General features: G+C 52.9%; 2 protein-coding genes across 7 annotated transcripts in view; one reads left to right on the top strand and one right to left on the bottom strand.

Moving 5' to 3' along the window:
* Positions 1 to 10,660, top strand: part of SH3GLB2 (SH3 domain containing GRB2 like, endophilin B2) — a 36,850-nt gene extending 26,190 nt beyond the window's left edge. For 2 of the 5 annotated variants that reach the window (XM_063144601.1, XM_063144598.1), the window contains 6 exons: positions 3,177 to 3,200; positions 5,597 to 5,686; positions 6,389 to 6,489; positions 6,689 to 6,703; positions 7,238 to 7,505; positions 8,107 to 10,660. In XM_063144601.1, the coding sequence (XP_063000671.1) occupies positions 3,177 to 3,200; positions 5,597 to 5,686; positions 6,389 to 6,489; positions 6,689 to 6,703; positions 7,238 to 7,505; positions 8,107 to 8,214 (606 nt within the window). In that variant the 3' untranslated portion in view covers positions 8,215 to 10,660. The remainder of the gene's footprint in view (positions 1 to 3,176; positions 3,201 to 5,596; positions 5,687 to 6,388; positions 6,490 to 6,688; positions 6,704 to 7,237; positions 7,506 to 8,106) is intronic. The other 3 variants (XM_063144602.1, XM_063144599.1, XM_063144603.1) reach the window with 3 other exon arrangements.
* NUP188 (nucleoporin 188) overlaps positions 1 to 15,248 on the bottom strand; it is a 174,411-nt gene that overhangs the window by 123,680 nt on the left and 35,483 nt on the right. Inside the window, exons 41-44 of one of the 2 annotated variants that reach the window (XM_063144830.1) lie at positions 14,912 to 15,043; positions 14,125 to 14,198; positions 13,055 to 13,184; positions 12,399 to 12,579 (exon numbers count right to left, since the gene is read on the bottom strand). In XM_063144830.1, coding sequence (XP_063000900.1) covers positions 12,403 to 12,579; positions 13,055 to 13,184; positions 14,125 to 14,198; positions 14,912 to 15,043 — 513 coding nt within the window. In that variant the 3' untranslated portion in view covers positions 12,399 to 12,402. Of the gene's footprint in view, positions 1 to 11,866; positions 12,580 to 13,054; positions 13,185 to 14,124; positions 14,199 to 14,911; positions 15,044 to 15,248 lie in introns of those variants that run through there. The other variant, XM_063144829.1, reaches the window with a different exon arrangement.

The following is a 15,248-nucleotide window of genomic DNA, read 5'->3' as shown; positions in this document are numbered from 1 at the left end:
TTCTTTCCCAGAGCGGCATTTCTGATCCAGGCCCCAGCAGTGTGTGGGGAAGGCGAAATGAATCACGGGGGTGAGTGGGTGGAGAAGGAACCCCGTGCTGGGGCTACAGAGGGAAAAGGTGGGTGGGGAGAATTCAAACGCTAGGCAGGAAGACAAGACATAGGGTTGCATCCAATGTGAGTCCTACTTCAAGCAGATCCGTTGAAAAGAACGGGACTTAAGTTGGATTACCATTGGATGCAATCCCGTGGTGTCCATCTTCGGTATCTTTTTATTCCTTTTGTACGCCCCCTCTCCTTTCTCCAGAGAGCTCTCTCCCCCCCCCCCCCCGGCCCCAATTATCCTCAAAACAACCCCACAAGGTAGGTTGGGTGGAGAATAGCCTGGGTCCCAGCGAGCGCCATGGCTAAGGGTGGATTGGAACCCCAGCCCCCTGGGACCCTAGGCCTCTACACCTGATGGTTGCACCGCGCTGGGCGTTGTTGGCCAGTAGTCCTGGGTGCTGGCAGATGAGGAAGGCTTTCTCCACGGGAAGCAGCAACGGCCACGCGCAGGGTCGGGGGAGGAGATGGGAGTCACGCACGGCCCTCCTGTCCTGTTACATAAATAAGTCGTCCAGGTCATGGAGGGCGCATCCGCCTTCTCACCGCCCTTGTCACCGACAGCTCCTCTTCCTCCTCTTCCTCCTCCGCCACTCGCTTGCTTGTCAGGAAGAGAGTCAAGTCGGCTGCTGCATCTCTTGCTGCTCCTTCTGAGCACCACCGTTGTCCAGGCCAGGGTGAGAGGCAGGCGAACAAGCAGGCTGCAGTGATGAAGAGGAGGAGTGACTGCAAGCGTGACGCCTCGTGGTGCCGGCCCCGAAGTTGAAATAGAACAGGACCGTGATGCCATTTCAGCCGGTCGTTCTCCCTCCTCCCCTTCTCTCTGCGGCATGCCTGGTTCGCCCGGCTGGCGTTGGTCGCTCCGGTCCCTTTCGGAAACTGTCGGTGTTAATCGAAGCGCTTTAGGGTGTGATTCCACTTATGGGGAGGCCCCGGGGAAGAGGCGTTGAGCTTGGAAGCTTTGGGGCTGCCCTAGGTGGGGCGTTCAGGCTTCACTCCCCCGTGAAAGCACACGCTGGAACGTTCTAGAAAGGCGCAGAGGCTTCTGGGACAAGTACGTGGTTTTCACAGGGAGGCAGCAGCACAGGCAGGTAAGTTTAGATGCTGGATTGAAAGGTATTAATGGGGGTAGGGTTAGCCAGCTGTGTTGTGGGCTTCACAGCTGAAGTTTACGCCACAAACATTTCTTCCCCTCCGCTGCCATCCCATGCTTTAAAACCCCTTCGACAGTCCTGAGAAGTTAGTGTGAAACAAAAGCGTCTTCCAGCCCTGCTAAAAGCGAGGTGGGAAGTATGTTTTTTCCAGATTCGTCACAAATGGGGGTTGGGTAGTTGTTTGTTTGTTTACAGCATTTTTTACATCACTCTTCATCCAAATTAAAAAAAGGCTCCCATAGCAACTTACAAAAGTTAATTATAAGACAGTCCTTCCTTTCAGACTTACAATCTGAAAAACGCAACATAAAAGGAAAAGGGATGAGGAGGGATGAGGAAAAAAAGATGTTAGGAAGCAGCTTTCCCGTGTAGCTCAATCGCTTCCACCGAAACATCCTTGTGGATTGAAAATCCTCCTCCGGATTTTTAAATGCTGATATTGCCTGTTTCTTCTCCCTCCAACCCAACCTGAAATCCCTGTCTTGTGGCCGTGGGATCGCGCCCCAGGTGATCAGTATCTGTTCTTGGCACCGGGCCGGTATTGGGAGGGGGCTGGGAGAATGGGTCTGCTGTGGGAAAGAAATGCCAAGACCTCCGGAAAGCTCTCGTTCCCCCTTTTGCTGCTTTTCTTCTGCTGCCTGTGCTTGCGTCTGTCGTGTACGGAGTGCTGCGTTTTGTGTCCGGTTCCATCTGTCTGAGCCAGATCCCACGGGAGACGAGCAGGCGGCTAGTTGGGGTGGGTGGGGGGTTACTCCTGCTTTCTGTAGTAAGGACTCTTTCTCTGTGTAGCTCTAATACTTCTGGAAGACAGACTCAGTAAGAGAACGCTTCTTACTTATTTACTGGATTAGTTATTCATTATATTTTTAACCCAGCCAACAACCAGCGTTTTAAAATTCTGTGCTAATGTTTATAAAGGAAAATGTGCCAAGCAAAGCAGTAAACTGCACAGAATAGCCATATCTGTTATTTATTTATAATTGATTGATTGCATTTATATACTGCCCCATAGCCGAAGCTCTCTGGGCGGTTTGCAAAAGTTAAAAACAGTAAACATTAAAAACAAATATACAAAGTTTAAAAACATAAAAAGCATAAAAACAACAGTACCCTTATAAAAACAGTTATTCTGGGGTCCGTTAAAAGCAAACAAACTCAGCTGATGTTGTTAAATGCCTGGGAGATTTGTTTGCTGCCCAACCAAACAACAGCAATAGGGGGAAAAATATCCCAAAATAAATTTAAAAAGCAACAGTTCTAGTATAAAATAATAAACGTGTAAAGCCTTTTACAAATATTAAAAACATTGGGGAGCCAGCAGTAAAATGAATAAAGCCACGGATAAAAGGTTAAGTGCCTGCATAAGGAGGAAAGTCTTAACCGAGCGTCTACATGTGTACAGTGCCAGGTAGATCTCGAAGAAGGTCATTCGGTAGACCAGGGGGCCACCACGGGGAAGGTCCTTTCTCACCTGTTGCACTGTTGAGGGCGGCAACACCCAGAGAAGTCTCCCGAAAGCCTGGGAGAAAAGAAAGGCCATGGCCTGGTGCTGGAAAAATATAAATATTTTTTCCAAAACCTTAATAAAGTAAAAATCAGGAGGGCTGGGGAGCTAGGTAGCTGCGAAAAGAAGTATCCCAGAGTCCTACATGCAGTTCGAGTCCTAAAGCCTTGAGGTTTTTTGTGGGGGGGGGGTTAGGGGGACGGAAATGGGTCCCCGAAATAGGGGCGTCCCATCTGGGGAAGCCTTGCCGCCTGCCGTCCTCGCTGGGGGACGGACCCCTCCCCTTCCTGGCGCGGCCCCGAGGACGTTCCGCGACGTGCCTCCGCCACCGACGGCTGTTTCATTGTGGAATGTTGCTCTTTTGACGTCTTCCGACGCTGACCTGCTCCTTTCCTGTTTGCTCTGTGGCCCCCACAGCTTTGGAGTGACGAGGTGGAAAAAGTAAGTACTGCCAATATTCGGGCTCTCCGGTGCCTTTTCTAGAAACGTCCACACCGAGGGTGTAGAGAGGGTTTGATGCGGGGGGACGGGATGAGAGCCCAAAGGCGCTCCTTGTACTTCGCTTGCGAATCTTGGGGGTAGGCCATGGGAGGCGGGCCTCTGCCCTGCTGAATCAGACCCAACGGTCCACTACCTGGTTTCCCACAGCAGCTAGGCTGATGCCTTCGGAAAGCCCGCAGGGAGGGCGTAAGCGTGGTAGCCCTCCACCGCTGCCTCTAGATGCATCTAGACATTGCGGCTAGTAGGCAATCAATGGCGTTCTCCATTTATTGGTCTGATCGCCTTTGAAGGCCATCTGCGTTGGTGGCCGTCACCCCATTGGGCAGCCAGGGGGTCTGCAAGTTTAAACTCCTGGCCAGGTGAAGCAGGGCTCCTCGCTGTCCGTTTTCATGGCACGGTCCCGTGATCAGGTGTCAAGGGGGAGAGCAAAAGAGGACGTGCTTCGTGGGCTTCTTTCGTGCCATGCAAAGTTTCCTAGGCCTCTCTCGCAGCTTGGTTGCCCCTCTGCTCAACCGAAAGGCCCCCAACCCTTTAGAATTTTCTTGTAGGGGAGCGGCCCCTGCCTAGAGGGGTCAGAGGCATCCATCAGTGGCGAAGGGCGCTGAAGCTGTCTGAGCTGTCATCTGTTCGACCCCCTGGACTTGGGCTCACCTACCCACTCACTAGCCTGACTTCATCTCCATGGAGTCATGCCAGCTTGGGGATTTTCTGCAGGGTTTTTTCTTAAATAGACCTCTGTGCAAATTGTGAAATTTGCACCCGTAATTCATGCAGGCTGTGGCCGAAATTTGTGCAAACTGCGGCCATAACTTGCACGAATTATGCAGATTGCTGTCATAATTTGCGCAAACATCTGAAGTCCCCAGATTTCAGGAAAAAGTCACACCTCAGTCACGAACGCAAGCCGAGCCGTGCAGGCAGCGCGAATCCATCGTACCCCAAAAGGGCCAGATTTGGAAACGACCGGCGTCCCTCCTCCAGGCCCCTGACAGCTTTGGCTGCCCACCTCAGCCCTTTCCCCAACTTCAACAAGAGCCTTTTTGAGATACCACAACCAGGATTGTACACAGGATTCCCAAGCGTGGCCACACCGTGCAACGCCCTCCCCTGACCTGGTGCCCTGCGGGTTTGTTGGTCTACAACTCCCAGCATCCCCCAGCCAGCATAGCTGGCTGATGGGAGTTATGATCCAACAGATCTGAAGGGCACCGGCTTTGGGAAAGGATTTCCCTGCAAAAAGCAAGCCATCCTTCGGCAGTAAGGGGTCGACAACCCTGTTTGTCCTTCCGTGGTGACTTCTGGGAGAGCCGCCCTTCATCGTCGACGATAGCTCCAGGGCCACGATCCCAGTGCTGCTTCTAGCCTTGCTGTACCTTAGTCCCCTTCCTAAGACGCATGAGTGTGGTGTTCCTTCTCATGTAGCTTCGAACCTTGGTAGGGTGGCTGCTTAACATGTGTTTATAATGTGTTGCATGCAAACGTGTAATGTGTGTGTGTTAACACCTGCGTGTGCTGTCGGTACACACACCAAGGCTCCGAAAGTTGGCCGTGATTTGCTGTCAAAGAACATGTAAAGCCACCTCCACCCCATCGCAAAAAGGTGGCTGTGTTGAAGATAAGAAAAAAATCTGGAATCTAGTGTAATGCCCTGCTTGGGTCCACCGGAAGGTCACAACTGCGTAATTTCTGTGGTCTTTTGCTTGTCCTGATGATGGTATTACACTCTTGCGGATTTTGAAAGAAGCAGCGTCGTTGAATGTAGGAAGAAGACCCCTTGTCCTGGGTGCTGGCGTTAGAGTTGAACCTACCACACACCTCCCTCTCTTAAAGCATTTGGGTGGGACCCTCAGATTGAGCCCCAAATACTTGGGCATTCACACGCAAAGGAAAGACTCCCCTGTAACTGTGGGAAATTCCCCAAATTCTAAAGTTTCGAAAAAGAAAACGTAGAGAAATTCACACGCATGCATGCCTAGCATCTGCCATTTTGTGAGAGTGCCCACAGCACACTCAAAGCTCTAGATGTGCCCGAAAGATGTAAGACTCCTGTCTTGGGGCGTTTTCTGGTGCTTCTTCTAGCGTTCTTTGGCTCTGTTAGGGCTGATCAGACCCCAAGATACAGGAGCTTGGAGTAGACGGCCAGTTGGATTCCAAAGCGACCATGACCCTTCCGTTCACATTAGGGGGTTATTCCTAGACTGTGTTTCTAGCAGGTCTCATGTTTTTTGCGGGGGTGGGACGGGACTGGCCCTTGTTTCTGGAACCCTCTGTGACAGCGCACACCCCCTCTCTCCCGCTCTCTTTTCTTTCTCCCTTTTGTCGGCGTTGCCTCGCAGGCCGAACACGACCTCCGGCTGGCTCAGACGGAATTTGACCGGCAAGCAGAAGTGACTCGCCTCCTCCTGGAAGGGATCAGTAGCACGCATGTGAGTCTCCCCGGGAAAGACGAGGGGCTTCGTTTGGGGGGCAGGAAAGGGAAGGAAAAAGGAGTGTAAAAGGGGGGAAAGGAAGGGAACACGTAGCCCCAGCCACAGAGCGGTTCACGTTTTGGAGCTCAGCTCTCACCTTTGCTTTGGACTTCGGTGTCTCTGGGCAAGTGGCTTGTCTTTGAGTCTCGCCAGATTGGTTTCTGGGAAATCGTGGCAGCCATTTCACAAATGGGCAGCCCCATCCTCCCCCGGCAGCCATTTTGTGAGAGTGCCCACGCCATACTCAAAAGCTGCAGAGGTGCCTGCCGCACCAAAAAGGTGTAGGACAGGGGGTGTGGTTGAAGCCATTTGGGGGGCTTCTAAGTAGTGGACAAAAGCAAATGCTCAGGGCCCCTTTATTGATTCCACGCTAGCAAACAGAGCTGGCTTTGCACAGCTTCACTTGATCGAGGAAAGCCTTCAAGCAGACTGACGCAGCTGTCAGAGTGAAGCTACATCCACTGGCACGCCTCCTGCCTTATAGCCCCTGGGGTGGGTGGGTGTCTGTCCGTTCCATTTCGGGGGGGGGTGCCCCACAGCAAAGGGGAGGGAGGGGGCAGCCATATAACCCCTCCCTTCGTCCTCGCTTCCAGCTGCGCAGACGGCAAAGTGACACGCTGGTTAGGGACGTGCGCCAGTTCACCGCTTCTCTTCCTTCAGGTCAATCATCTCCGCTGCCTCCATGAGTTTGCGGAAGCTCAGGCCACGTATTATGCGCAATGCTACCAGTACATGGTGGATCTGCAGAAACAGCTGGGCAGGTAAAGGACAGCGATTGGGAAGGGGTGTGACCACCTGGAAACCTGGGGGGGGGGCGTGTTTGATCCCAAAGCGGGCCAGATTGGGCCTAGGGACTTGAAATTCAACACCCCTGCTCCAAGGCTGGTGCAGGAAGTTATGCTGCTGCAAAAAGGCTGTATGCTTGCCCTCTTATGTCTGCTCTTTTCCCCCTGCTTCCAGCTCCAGAGGAGAAATGTAAGTAAGGGTGTGCGGTTGTTGTGTGGGTGTGTTTAGTTCTCTGTGTGTGGGTGTGCTGTCCTTTACACAGACAGCTCTCACAATATCCTTCCCTCCTCTCGCTGCAAAGAATCCTGGACAAAATGCATATTGAGGAAGAGTTTCCTCTGCATCAACACTTTGATGGATAGTTTTTAAGCTCTGTTTTAGACGGCCCCTGCCTCCTCCCCCCCCCCCCCCCCGGCCAAAGCCTTACAATCTAAAAAGACATGACACACAAGGAAAAAGGGATGGAGAGGGTAGAAGAAAAACGCTTTCTGCAGGGCTAGCAGAACGGCCCCGCTTTCTCTTTTCATCTGCCGTCGGGAATGGTCAGCGGTGGTCTTGGCCCGTGTGCGCTTTTAATTTTTCGTTTGGATGTCGCTGTTTTGTTCCTATCCCTTGGATAAATCTTGGGGAAGTTTTGCATGTTCCGAATGGAGAAGGAAAGAGATAGGCGTGTTGTGGGGCAGGACTGGCTATGGTCACCCTTCTCTCCTCTCCGCCGTTTAGGCTTCCTGGAACGTTTGTGGGCAATGCGGAGTCCACATCGCCTCCACCCATCACTGGTTCTCCCACTGCTGCCGCCGCCGCCCCGGGTCCAGCAGTGCCCGTCATCCCAGTGGTGCCCACAATCGTGGGCGCGCCCAACTCTGCCCCAGCGGTCGAAGCCCTGAACCCCGGTGATGTGAAGCCCACTGCCAGTGGCACACGGAAGGCCCGAGTGCTGTATGACTACGAAGCAGCCGACAGCAACGAGCTGTCCCTGTTTTCGGATGAGGTTAGCCGGAGGGAAATGCATTTTCCCAGCTACAATAGATTGCATTAGGGCAGGGAACAACGTGTTTTGGGGTGGCTCAGGTTTGAACAGGCCATTAACCAGGGCCGGCCCTACCGTGAGGGCAGAGCGAAGCAGTGGCCTCGGATGCCGTGAAAGGGCAGCAAGGTGTTCACTGTTTACTTTGCTGTTATCGTGATACTACTGCCAAGGATAGGGAGAGGCGCCTGTTGGGATTTCTTGTCTCATGTCCCAGAATAACTTGGTTGGCTTTGGAAACTCTGCGCCTTGACTCGGGTAGCAGAGGTGCCATTCGCTGCTCTGCCTCAGGCAGCCAAATACCTTGGGCCGGCCCTGCCGTTAACACCCTGCTCCTGGTGATGAAAATGAAAGGGGGGAATGCAACAAAAATGGGATGGCACCACGAAAAGGGAAAAAAAGGAGGGCGGAACTTCAGATGCCAAAATTGGTAGTGATGGACATTGTTGTTCTGGCCTCTTCTTGGAGGACGGGGCGGTAAGAGACCATCGGAATGAGCAGCGGCGCTTCACAATTTCCCACTGTGTGCAACTAATGTCTGTCTGTCTGTCTGTCTGTCTCTCAGATGATCACCGTGTACAGTCTCCCAGGGATGGACCCGGACTGGCTCATAGGCGAGAGAGGCAATAAGAAAGGCAAGGTCCCGGTCACCTACTTAGAACTGCTTAGTTAAGCGCGCCTGAGAAGGAATTCTCCAAGCAAGTCACGCCCCTTCCTGCGTCCTGACCAATTCCCCCACCCCCACCCCCACCGAAAGGCTGACGACTGCTTCATCCGAGACCATTTGCTCTCTCCAGGGTCAGGTTTTTTCTCACTTAATGTTTGGGTTAAGGCACAGAGTGGACTCGGAAGCCGTGGGCGGCCGGTTTGGTTAGTGGCGTTGCGCTCTTCCACTTTCCCAAGGCTTCCGGGATTGAACCCATCCATCATCCACCCAGTCGGGTTTGAGAGCTGGTGATAACTGGGACAGGGAATCCTGTTCGTCTATAATAAGCCCTTTGGGGTTGGCTAACGGTTGCAACCACAACCTCGCCCCCCTCCCCGCCTTTTCTCACTTCCTCTGCCACGGCTATTCGTTTCGGTTCCAACCAAATGAACTTCAACTAGAATCCAGCTAACTCTGGCCGTGCCTTGGTTTCCTGCCCTTCGTTTCTCGAACCGTCTTGGCATCTCTATTTTTTCAGTCCAGCGTCTAGTCATCTTCTACATTCCAGAGTTGAGAGGGCAGGATGGAGGGGAAACCGGTTTATTTGTAGACTGAAGCCAAATCCTTAATACAAACGTGTTAACGAGCTGGGCGCCGACGTGGGCAAAAGACACAAGTTTTAGAACTCCGTCTGAGTATTTAGAGCTTTTTGGAAGGGAAAATCCACACTCCCTCTATTCTTTAGGTCAGGGGTGGGCAACTTGGGACTCTCCGGACATTTTGGCCTACAACTCCCATCAGCCCTAGTCAGGGATGATGGGCGTTGTAGGTCAAAACACCCGGCAGGCTGCAAATGGCCCAATCCCTGCCAACGCTTCCGATTTGGGGAAACTCCAAAGTGAGGCACACGCCAGACGATTGCGGCGTGAATTAAACCAGCCAGAAACAGAAAATACTAATTTGTTGGGGCTGGATTAGCTATTTGAAAGCCCTGTGCTGTGATAACATGGATTTTCCTCGCATTGCTAAGTTCACACCACCCCTTTGAAAGAGAACCTTCTGCCTTTTCAATAACCTACATGCATTCAGCCCCCTCACCGGTTTACTGACCAGGCTGGACATGGGGAATGGTACAGTAGATCACGGTTCAATTCCGTTTCTTGGGTCGCCTCTCCTCCTCCTGGACAGTGTAATTCCATGCTCGCAAGCCCTCCCCTGGGCTGCTTGTCTGGTCCCGCTTTGCTTGTGACGGGAACTCTTGGGAGTCGTGTGAAATGCATTAAACAGCGGCAGCCCCTCCTCACCTCCGCTTCTCACTTGGCTCAGGGGTTGAGTAAGCCATATTTCTTTCTCTGGGTGGAAGGGGAAGACGCAGTCTGCAAATGTACCTTTTAGGGCAAGACCTTAGTGCAGATCAAGCCCCTCCGTGGGGGTCTCCGTCAGCTGCTATTCGAGACAGCGGCCGTGGGAGACACGCCGCTCGGGTGTCTTTAGTTTCCAACTTCCTCTTGAGCGGTTTCTTTTTTTGTGGTTTATCACAACGTGAAAGATTCCTCAGCGCACGGCTGACGTTTGCCAATAAAGCACCTAGCCTGCCCCTTCTGTTTTGCTCTTCTTTTAGGGGCTTCATTTCTCCCCTTTCCATCGTTTACTTAGGGGCTCAGAGCAGTTCCAGGCAATGCTCACGCCCCAACGCTTAAATGTACGGGAGAATGGGTCTCCTCCGTCTTTAAAGAGGTAGGTGGATTTTTGACATCCAGTAACCCCCCCCCACACACACACACACACTCTATATATCGGTGAACGGGAGGTAGCGTCCTGGGCATCTTGATTTTTAAAAACACTTCCGAGGGATGACGTTGAACTCCCGATAAGTTAGGCTGGTTGGTACTGAGGGATGAAGGAATAAATCTCACCTCCTGAGAGATCCAGACTGAACATCCCAGCCACCCCCGTGCCTGTTAAACGCAGGACTCCACAGCACCATTTCCAGCCCTCCAGGCGTTTGGGCCTGTGATTCCCATCAACCCCAAGCCGGCACGGCCAATGGTGTGGGGGCGATGGGAATGGTTAGTGAAACAGCCTGCTTGCTCGTGCCGCAGTTGTTCTCGTCTGAATGCTAATCTCTTGCATGTTTTTCCCTTGGGTTTGGGTTCCACCAAAAGCCCCCACCCTGTTCGTTTGCTGTGTTGCTCCGTCTGGCAACACTGGGCCACGTCAAGAGCGCTCACTGCACACCCAAGCTGCCAGAGTACATGTCCTTGTGCGCTGTGCCCTCGGACAGCTGGCAACGCCTGTTGATCCTTTCTTTTGAGCTTTATTTTTGTATTTCTGCAAAGGTTCTGCTGTTTTCTTTCCTTCAATTTGCTGTGAGTTCCTTTAAAAGTTTTGGATGGGGAGCACCGTGTAAACGGAAAGGTCCAATACTCTTGTTTCTGCTACCTTTGACTAATAAACTTATACCTGCAACTCACTCCTTCGCTCCTTTCCTCTATCTACTTCCTTCCCGTAGCGGGTGAATGAACGGGACAGGCATGGCTCAACTGTAAATGGCACGGGGTTGTTCAGCCTTCCAGAGATGTTCGCATTCCCCCAGTCGGAAGAGTGACATCAGGAAAAACGACAATGGAACCAGTGACCTAGGGAGGTTGTGGGCTCTCCCACACTAGAGGCCTTCAAGAGGCAGCTGGACAACCCTCTGTTGAGGATGCTTTAGGGTAGGTTCCTGCATTGAGTGGGGGGTTGGACTAGATGGCCTTGTAGGCCCCTTCCAACTCCGCTATTCTATGATTCTAACCCCCACCCTGCAAAGGAAAGAAAATGTTGGCTTCAACCTGAGCAGTTTGAGCGTTGTGACAAAGGGGGCATTTCTTACGGAGATGATGCAATGGTGCACGAGGTCCCCCTGGAAGACAACTGGACCCCTTAAGGGGTTTCGTGCAACAGGCAGCTCTGTCAATAGGTCAGGGGTCTCTTCAGCCCCTTCTGTTCGGACTGCTCACGAAGCGTGTTGTGCATCCTCCAGAAAACCCCAAACACTGGAAGCTGCTTCCCGCTCTAGTCCAGCCCAGTTTGGCAACACTGACTGGCAGCAACGCCTCTCCGGGGTTTCAGGCAGGAGTTTGTCCCGCCCCACTTAAGAGCTGCCGCGGGGGACCGAACCCGAGACCAGCTGCGTCCAAAGCTACGGTCTCTCCCTGAAGCTCCTTCACATACAAATAAACATACTGGTCCACTCAAACCAGTGGCAATTTTGGGCCAACAGCCGCTTTCCTTCTTACTCATAGTTTCGGTTAGTTCTCTCATTTATCCCTGTTCTGAATGTTAATTTACACTGGAGGAGACCAACCTGCCCTGTCCTGCTTGACTGTATTTTGAGCAGAGCCATGACTAGCATATAATCCGCACCAGGACTCAGTAGCCCCATGGGCAGGGATTGCTTTTTGCTGCAAGCCCCATTCTGGCAAGGAGTTACTGGTTTTATTCCTTGTTCCCTACGCCGCAGAAGCCGAAGCACCTCGTAAGCCTTTGGGAAGGGCTCGCTGTCGTTTAAACCAAGCTCCCGCGGCATCCGGGGCTCTTTCCGAAACGGCTGCGCTTCGAAGTGGCTACTGAATTAAAAACGACAACCACAGCACTGCGATCACTGGCTGTACACCAGGAGGAGTGTGATTTCCGGTATTGCTTAGAAACGTTTTTAATCGGTATAAATAGGGAACGAGCGGTACAAAAAGTGAGACCGGAGGAATGGATTTCTTGACTTTAAAACTTGTCTGGAAAGAGGAGGGCCCCGTAAAAACGCCTCGCCGGCACTCTGCCACCCCAGCAGCAGCGGCCAGTCCAGTTGGTAGAACTAAAAAAGCACAAGTCTTTTGGCTTCACCAGAAAGGCTGCCTCTTTCACCCAACAAGTTGATGCCCACTCCAGGGGAAAGGATCCCTGCAAAACATCCCTCCCCGGCCGCAGATGAGCAAGAAAAAGTACGGAATTGGTTCGCTAAGGCAAAACCCCAATTTACTCGTAACACACGGAACTACTTGTGTTCTGAACAAGGCATTGTTTTTGAACCATTCCACATCTTTTAGGGATGGTACTCTTCAGGCACCGGTGTCAAAGCTGCTGCTGCTTCTCCTCCTTCCTGGGGGCAGGGAACCGGGGCCCAGCCAGAATCCGACGAAAACGGCGGTGGATCCTGAAACGGGCGCGAGGAGGCTTTTATCTCTGCACGTGTCGGACAAAGGCCTGGACCAGTTGGAACAGGGGCTCCTGCCCCTCGGGCCCCAGCTTGGAGGAGGGTTTTCCCTGCGGAGAGGGCAGGACACCACCGCCACTAGCAGGAGAGGAAGGGCCGCCGCGGCGGAAGTAGCGAGACAGGCTGGAGAGGAGGGTGCTCTGAAAAGAAGACGCTCCGAGTCAGGCTCCTTGTACTATCGGCACCAGAAATGCAGCATCTCAGAGCCAGGGACCAAATCCAGCCCTCTCAGACGCCCCCACAGCCATAGCTTGATGGTTTCCCCGGCTTTTGTCCATTCCCCGCCCCACATCCCGAAAAGTTGAAACGCCTCCCCTGAGGCTTCGTTTACTGGCAGAAAGAGCTTCAAGCTGAAATATGCAGGTATTCTAGCCCCGCCCCTCCGAAATGGAATTCGGCCCATGACCCGAAAGAGGTTCAACGCCCCTGATATAAACACCATCTGGAAGTGAGCTGTTTAGTTGAGGCTGGGTTTGACCCCCCACATGTGGGGAAAGACATGCTCTTCAGGAGGGCGCGCTCTTCCTAGGCGTTCAGGGCTACCCCTATCGGTGCATCACCTGAATTTGGGTTTTAATTCTTGGGGATTCAACGCAGGGTGTCGAAGCGACTTACCAGTTCAGAGCTGAGCTCCTGTTTCATTCTCTGCTTGTCTCGCGGTTGCACAGCCGGGTCCTTTAAATACCGGAGGGCCTGAGAGATGAGCAGGTAGAAACAGTTCTCCATCGTAAACATAAGGAGAGACCTGGGAGAAGGAGGGGAAGTCAAGTCAGCAAAATAGCACGGGAATCAGTCGTGGTAAAACCTATGCCAGCCTGACCCAACCTGGTGCAGTCCAGCTACGTTGGCCTACAACTCCTAGCATCCCACAGCCAGCATGCTGGGGGTTGTAGTCCCAAAGCTATGGAGATTGGGGAAGGCTGTTGGAGGAGGAGAGAAGCCATAGCTTAGTCTGCTTTGGTCTACAACTCCTAGCATCCCACAGCCAGCATGCTGGGAGTTGTAGTCCCAAAGCTATGGAGATTGGAGGAGGAGAGAAGCCATAGCTTAGTCTGCTTTTCTCTTGATACTGGAACACTCATGATTCCCCCCCAACCAGAGCCAGCTGCAAAAAACCTGCTCTTTGAATTTGAAACCCCGTTTCAGAACACATTTTGAGGCTAGACAGAGCTGCAGAAGGAACAAGCCCAAATGTCCAAATATAGTCTTTAATTCCTCAGGTGAAGGTCAGCATCACCACCACATATATATATGTGTGTCACACCTGTAGGCAGGTGCAAAATGAATAGTAACCGTCGTTCTGTCCCTGGGCATTAAAAGGGTTCCTTGGAGGGTCACTTTTCAAGCGCCAACGTGGTGCTAGTCTTGTGGAAGAACAAATCTAGTGGTTTTAGTAGCCGGGCCTTTCTAAACCTACTGCCCTCCAGAGGTGTGGGACTACAACTCCCAGCATTCTTCACCACGGCGTTCCTCACCTGATTGGGGAGGGCTAGTCTAACCCAGAAAGTTTCAGGGAGAATCTACTTCCTCTGGATGTTAAGACAGGAAAGAAAGCCCTAACACTGTCTCAGCCTGCAAAGGATTGGGCCTCTGAGAAATAAACCTGCATCACACCAGGGTGAAAAGAGGGCCGGAGCCTCTGTGGTCCTTGTCATAAGGGAGAGGAAAGGGAGCTCGATACTTACTTGAGGGTTTTATTCCCCTCCTGCTGGGTGCCCAGTCCTGCCGCCAGAGTGAGAGGCTCCTTCTTCTTATCCAGCTTTGGGAAGAAGGAAGAGCCGTGTTACAGACGAAGACTGGAGCTGCCCTACGGTCGGAGCTGCCAGGGTATTATGCAATTCCACGCAAGTGCAGTATTTGGAGCTCAACACAGAATTCAGCAGCTTTCATTCAAAATAAATGTCTTAAGGAAATCCTTTGTGAGCTGCCTTGGCTGCCTTTCCATCCTAGCTAATTCGTCTGGGGAAGAGAAGGCAGAAGGGATGGTGGAGAACCTCCCCACCCTGCCAAGGGAGAACACTTATTCTAGTCTGCGTGGAGGCCTTGGCTATGGAAGGAAGGGGGAATCGGTACCCGGTCTTGAAGTCTAGGTTTACTCGGAAAGCGAGGTAGCAAAGGAGAAAAGCCCCTCCATTTCTGCCTGCCTCACCTCTGAAGATGGGGGTGCCCGGACAAGGTCCCCAGAAGACAATTTGAACGGATAGGCGGGCTCATGAAGGGGGTGGGATAGGGAAAGAGGCTGCTTGGACCCCAGACCAATGGAGGGCTGAAGTACAACCCTGGGTTCAAAGCTGGACCATCCCTCCCTCCCTTTCTCTGCCTTTCAGCAGCGGGCTACCGAAATCCAGAGCGGGCAAGAAGCTCCTGAGATCCCCCCCCATCTCCTGCTGTGCCCCAATCTGTTCAGAAGCAAGTCCAGGCACTGCGGTGCGACAGGCTCCACGTCCACACAGGTCCCCTCCGGCTGCTTACCTCCCCAAGCATGCTGAGGGCCACGTTGACGGTGGCCAGGAGGGTCCCGAAGGAGGGCGCCACGTCCGAATCAAAGGCCGGAGTCGCGAAGCTCAGCATGAAAAGCATGTGGTACTCGGCGAGGTCCAGCGACTGCGAGAGAAAGCAGGGGTCCAAATGCACGGCAGCCGAGAGAGGCGGTCTCACGAGGGGAACCTGGGGAGGGAGCTCTGCCGGCCCCATCCCATAATATCACCCCCGCCCACTTTTCCATTTCTCTGCGCAGAGAGAGGGACGCAACTCTGGGGGTCCCTTTGCGCACCGTGCCAACGGGGATGGCGAGAGGCAGATACGGAGG

This window comes from Elgaria multicarinata, chromosome 19 (genome assembly GCF_023053635.1).
Source record: "Elgaria multicarinata webbii isolate HBS135686 ecotype San Diego chromosome 19, rElgMul1.1.pri, whole genome shotgun sequence".
In the NCBI taxonomy this organism is placed as follows: Eukaryota; Metazoa; Chordata; class Lepidosauria; order Squamata; family Anguidae; genus Elgaria; species Elgaria multicarinata.
The sequence above is the reverse complement of the archived record's forward strand: the minus strand, read 5'-3'. Positions and strand labels throughout refer to the sequence as shown.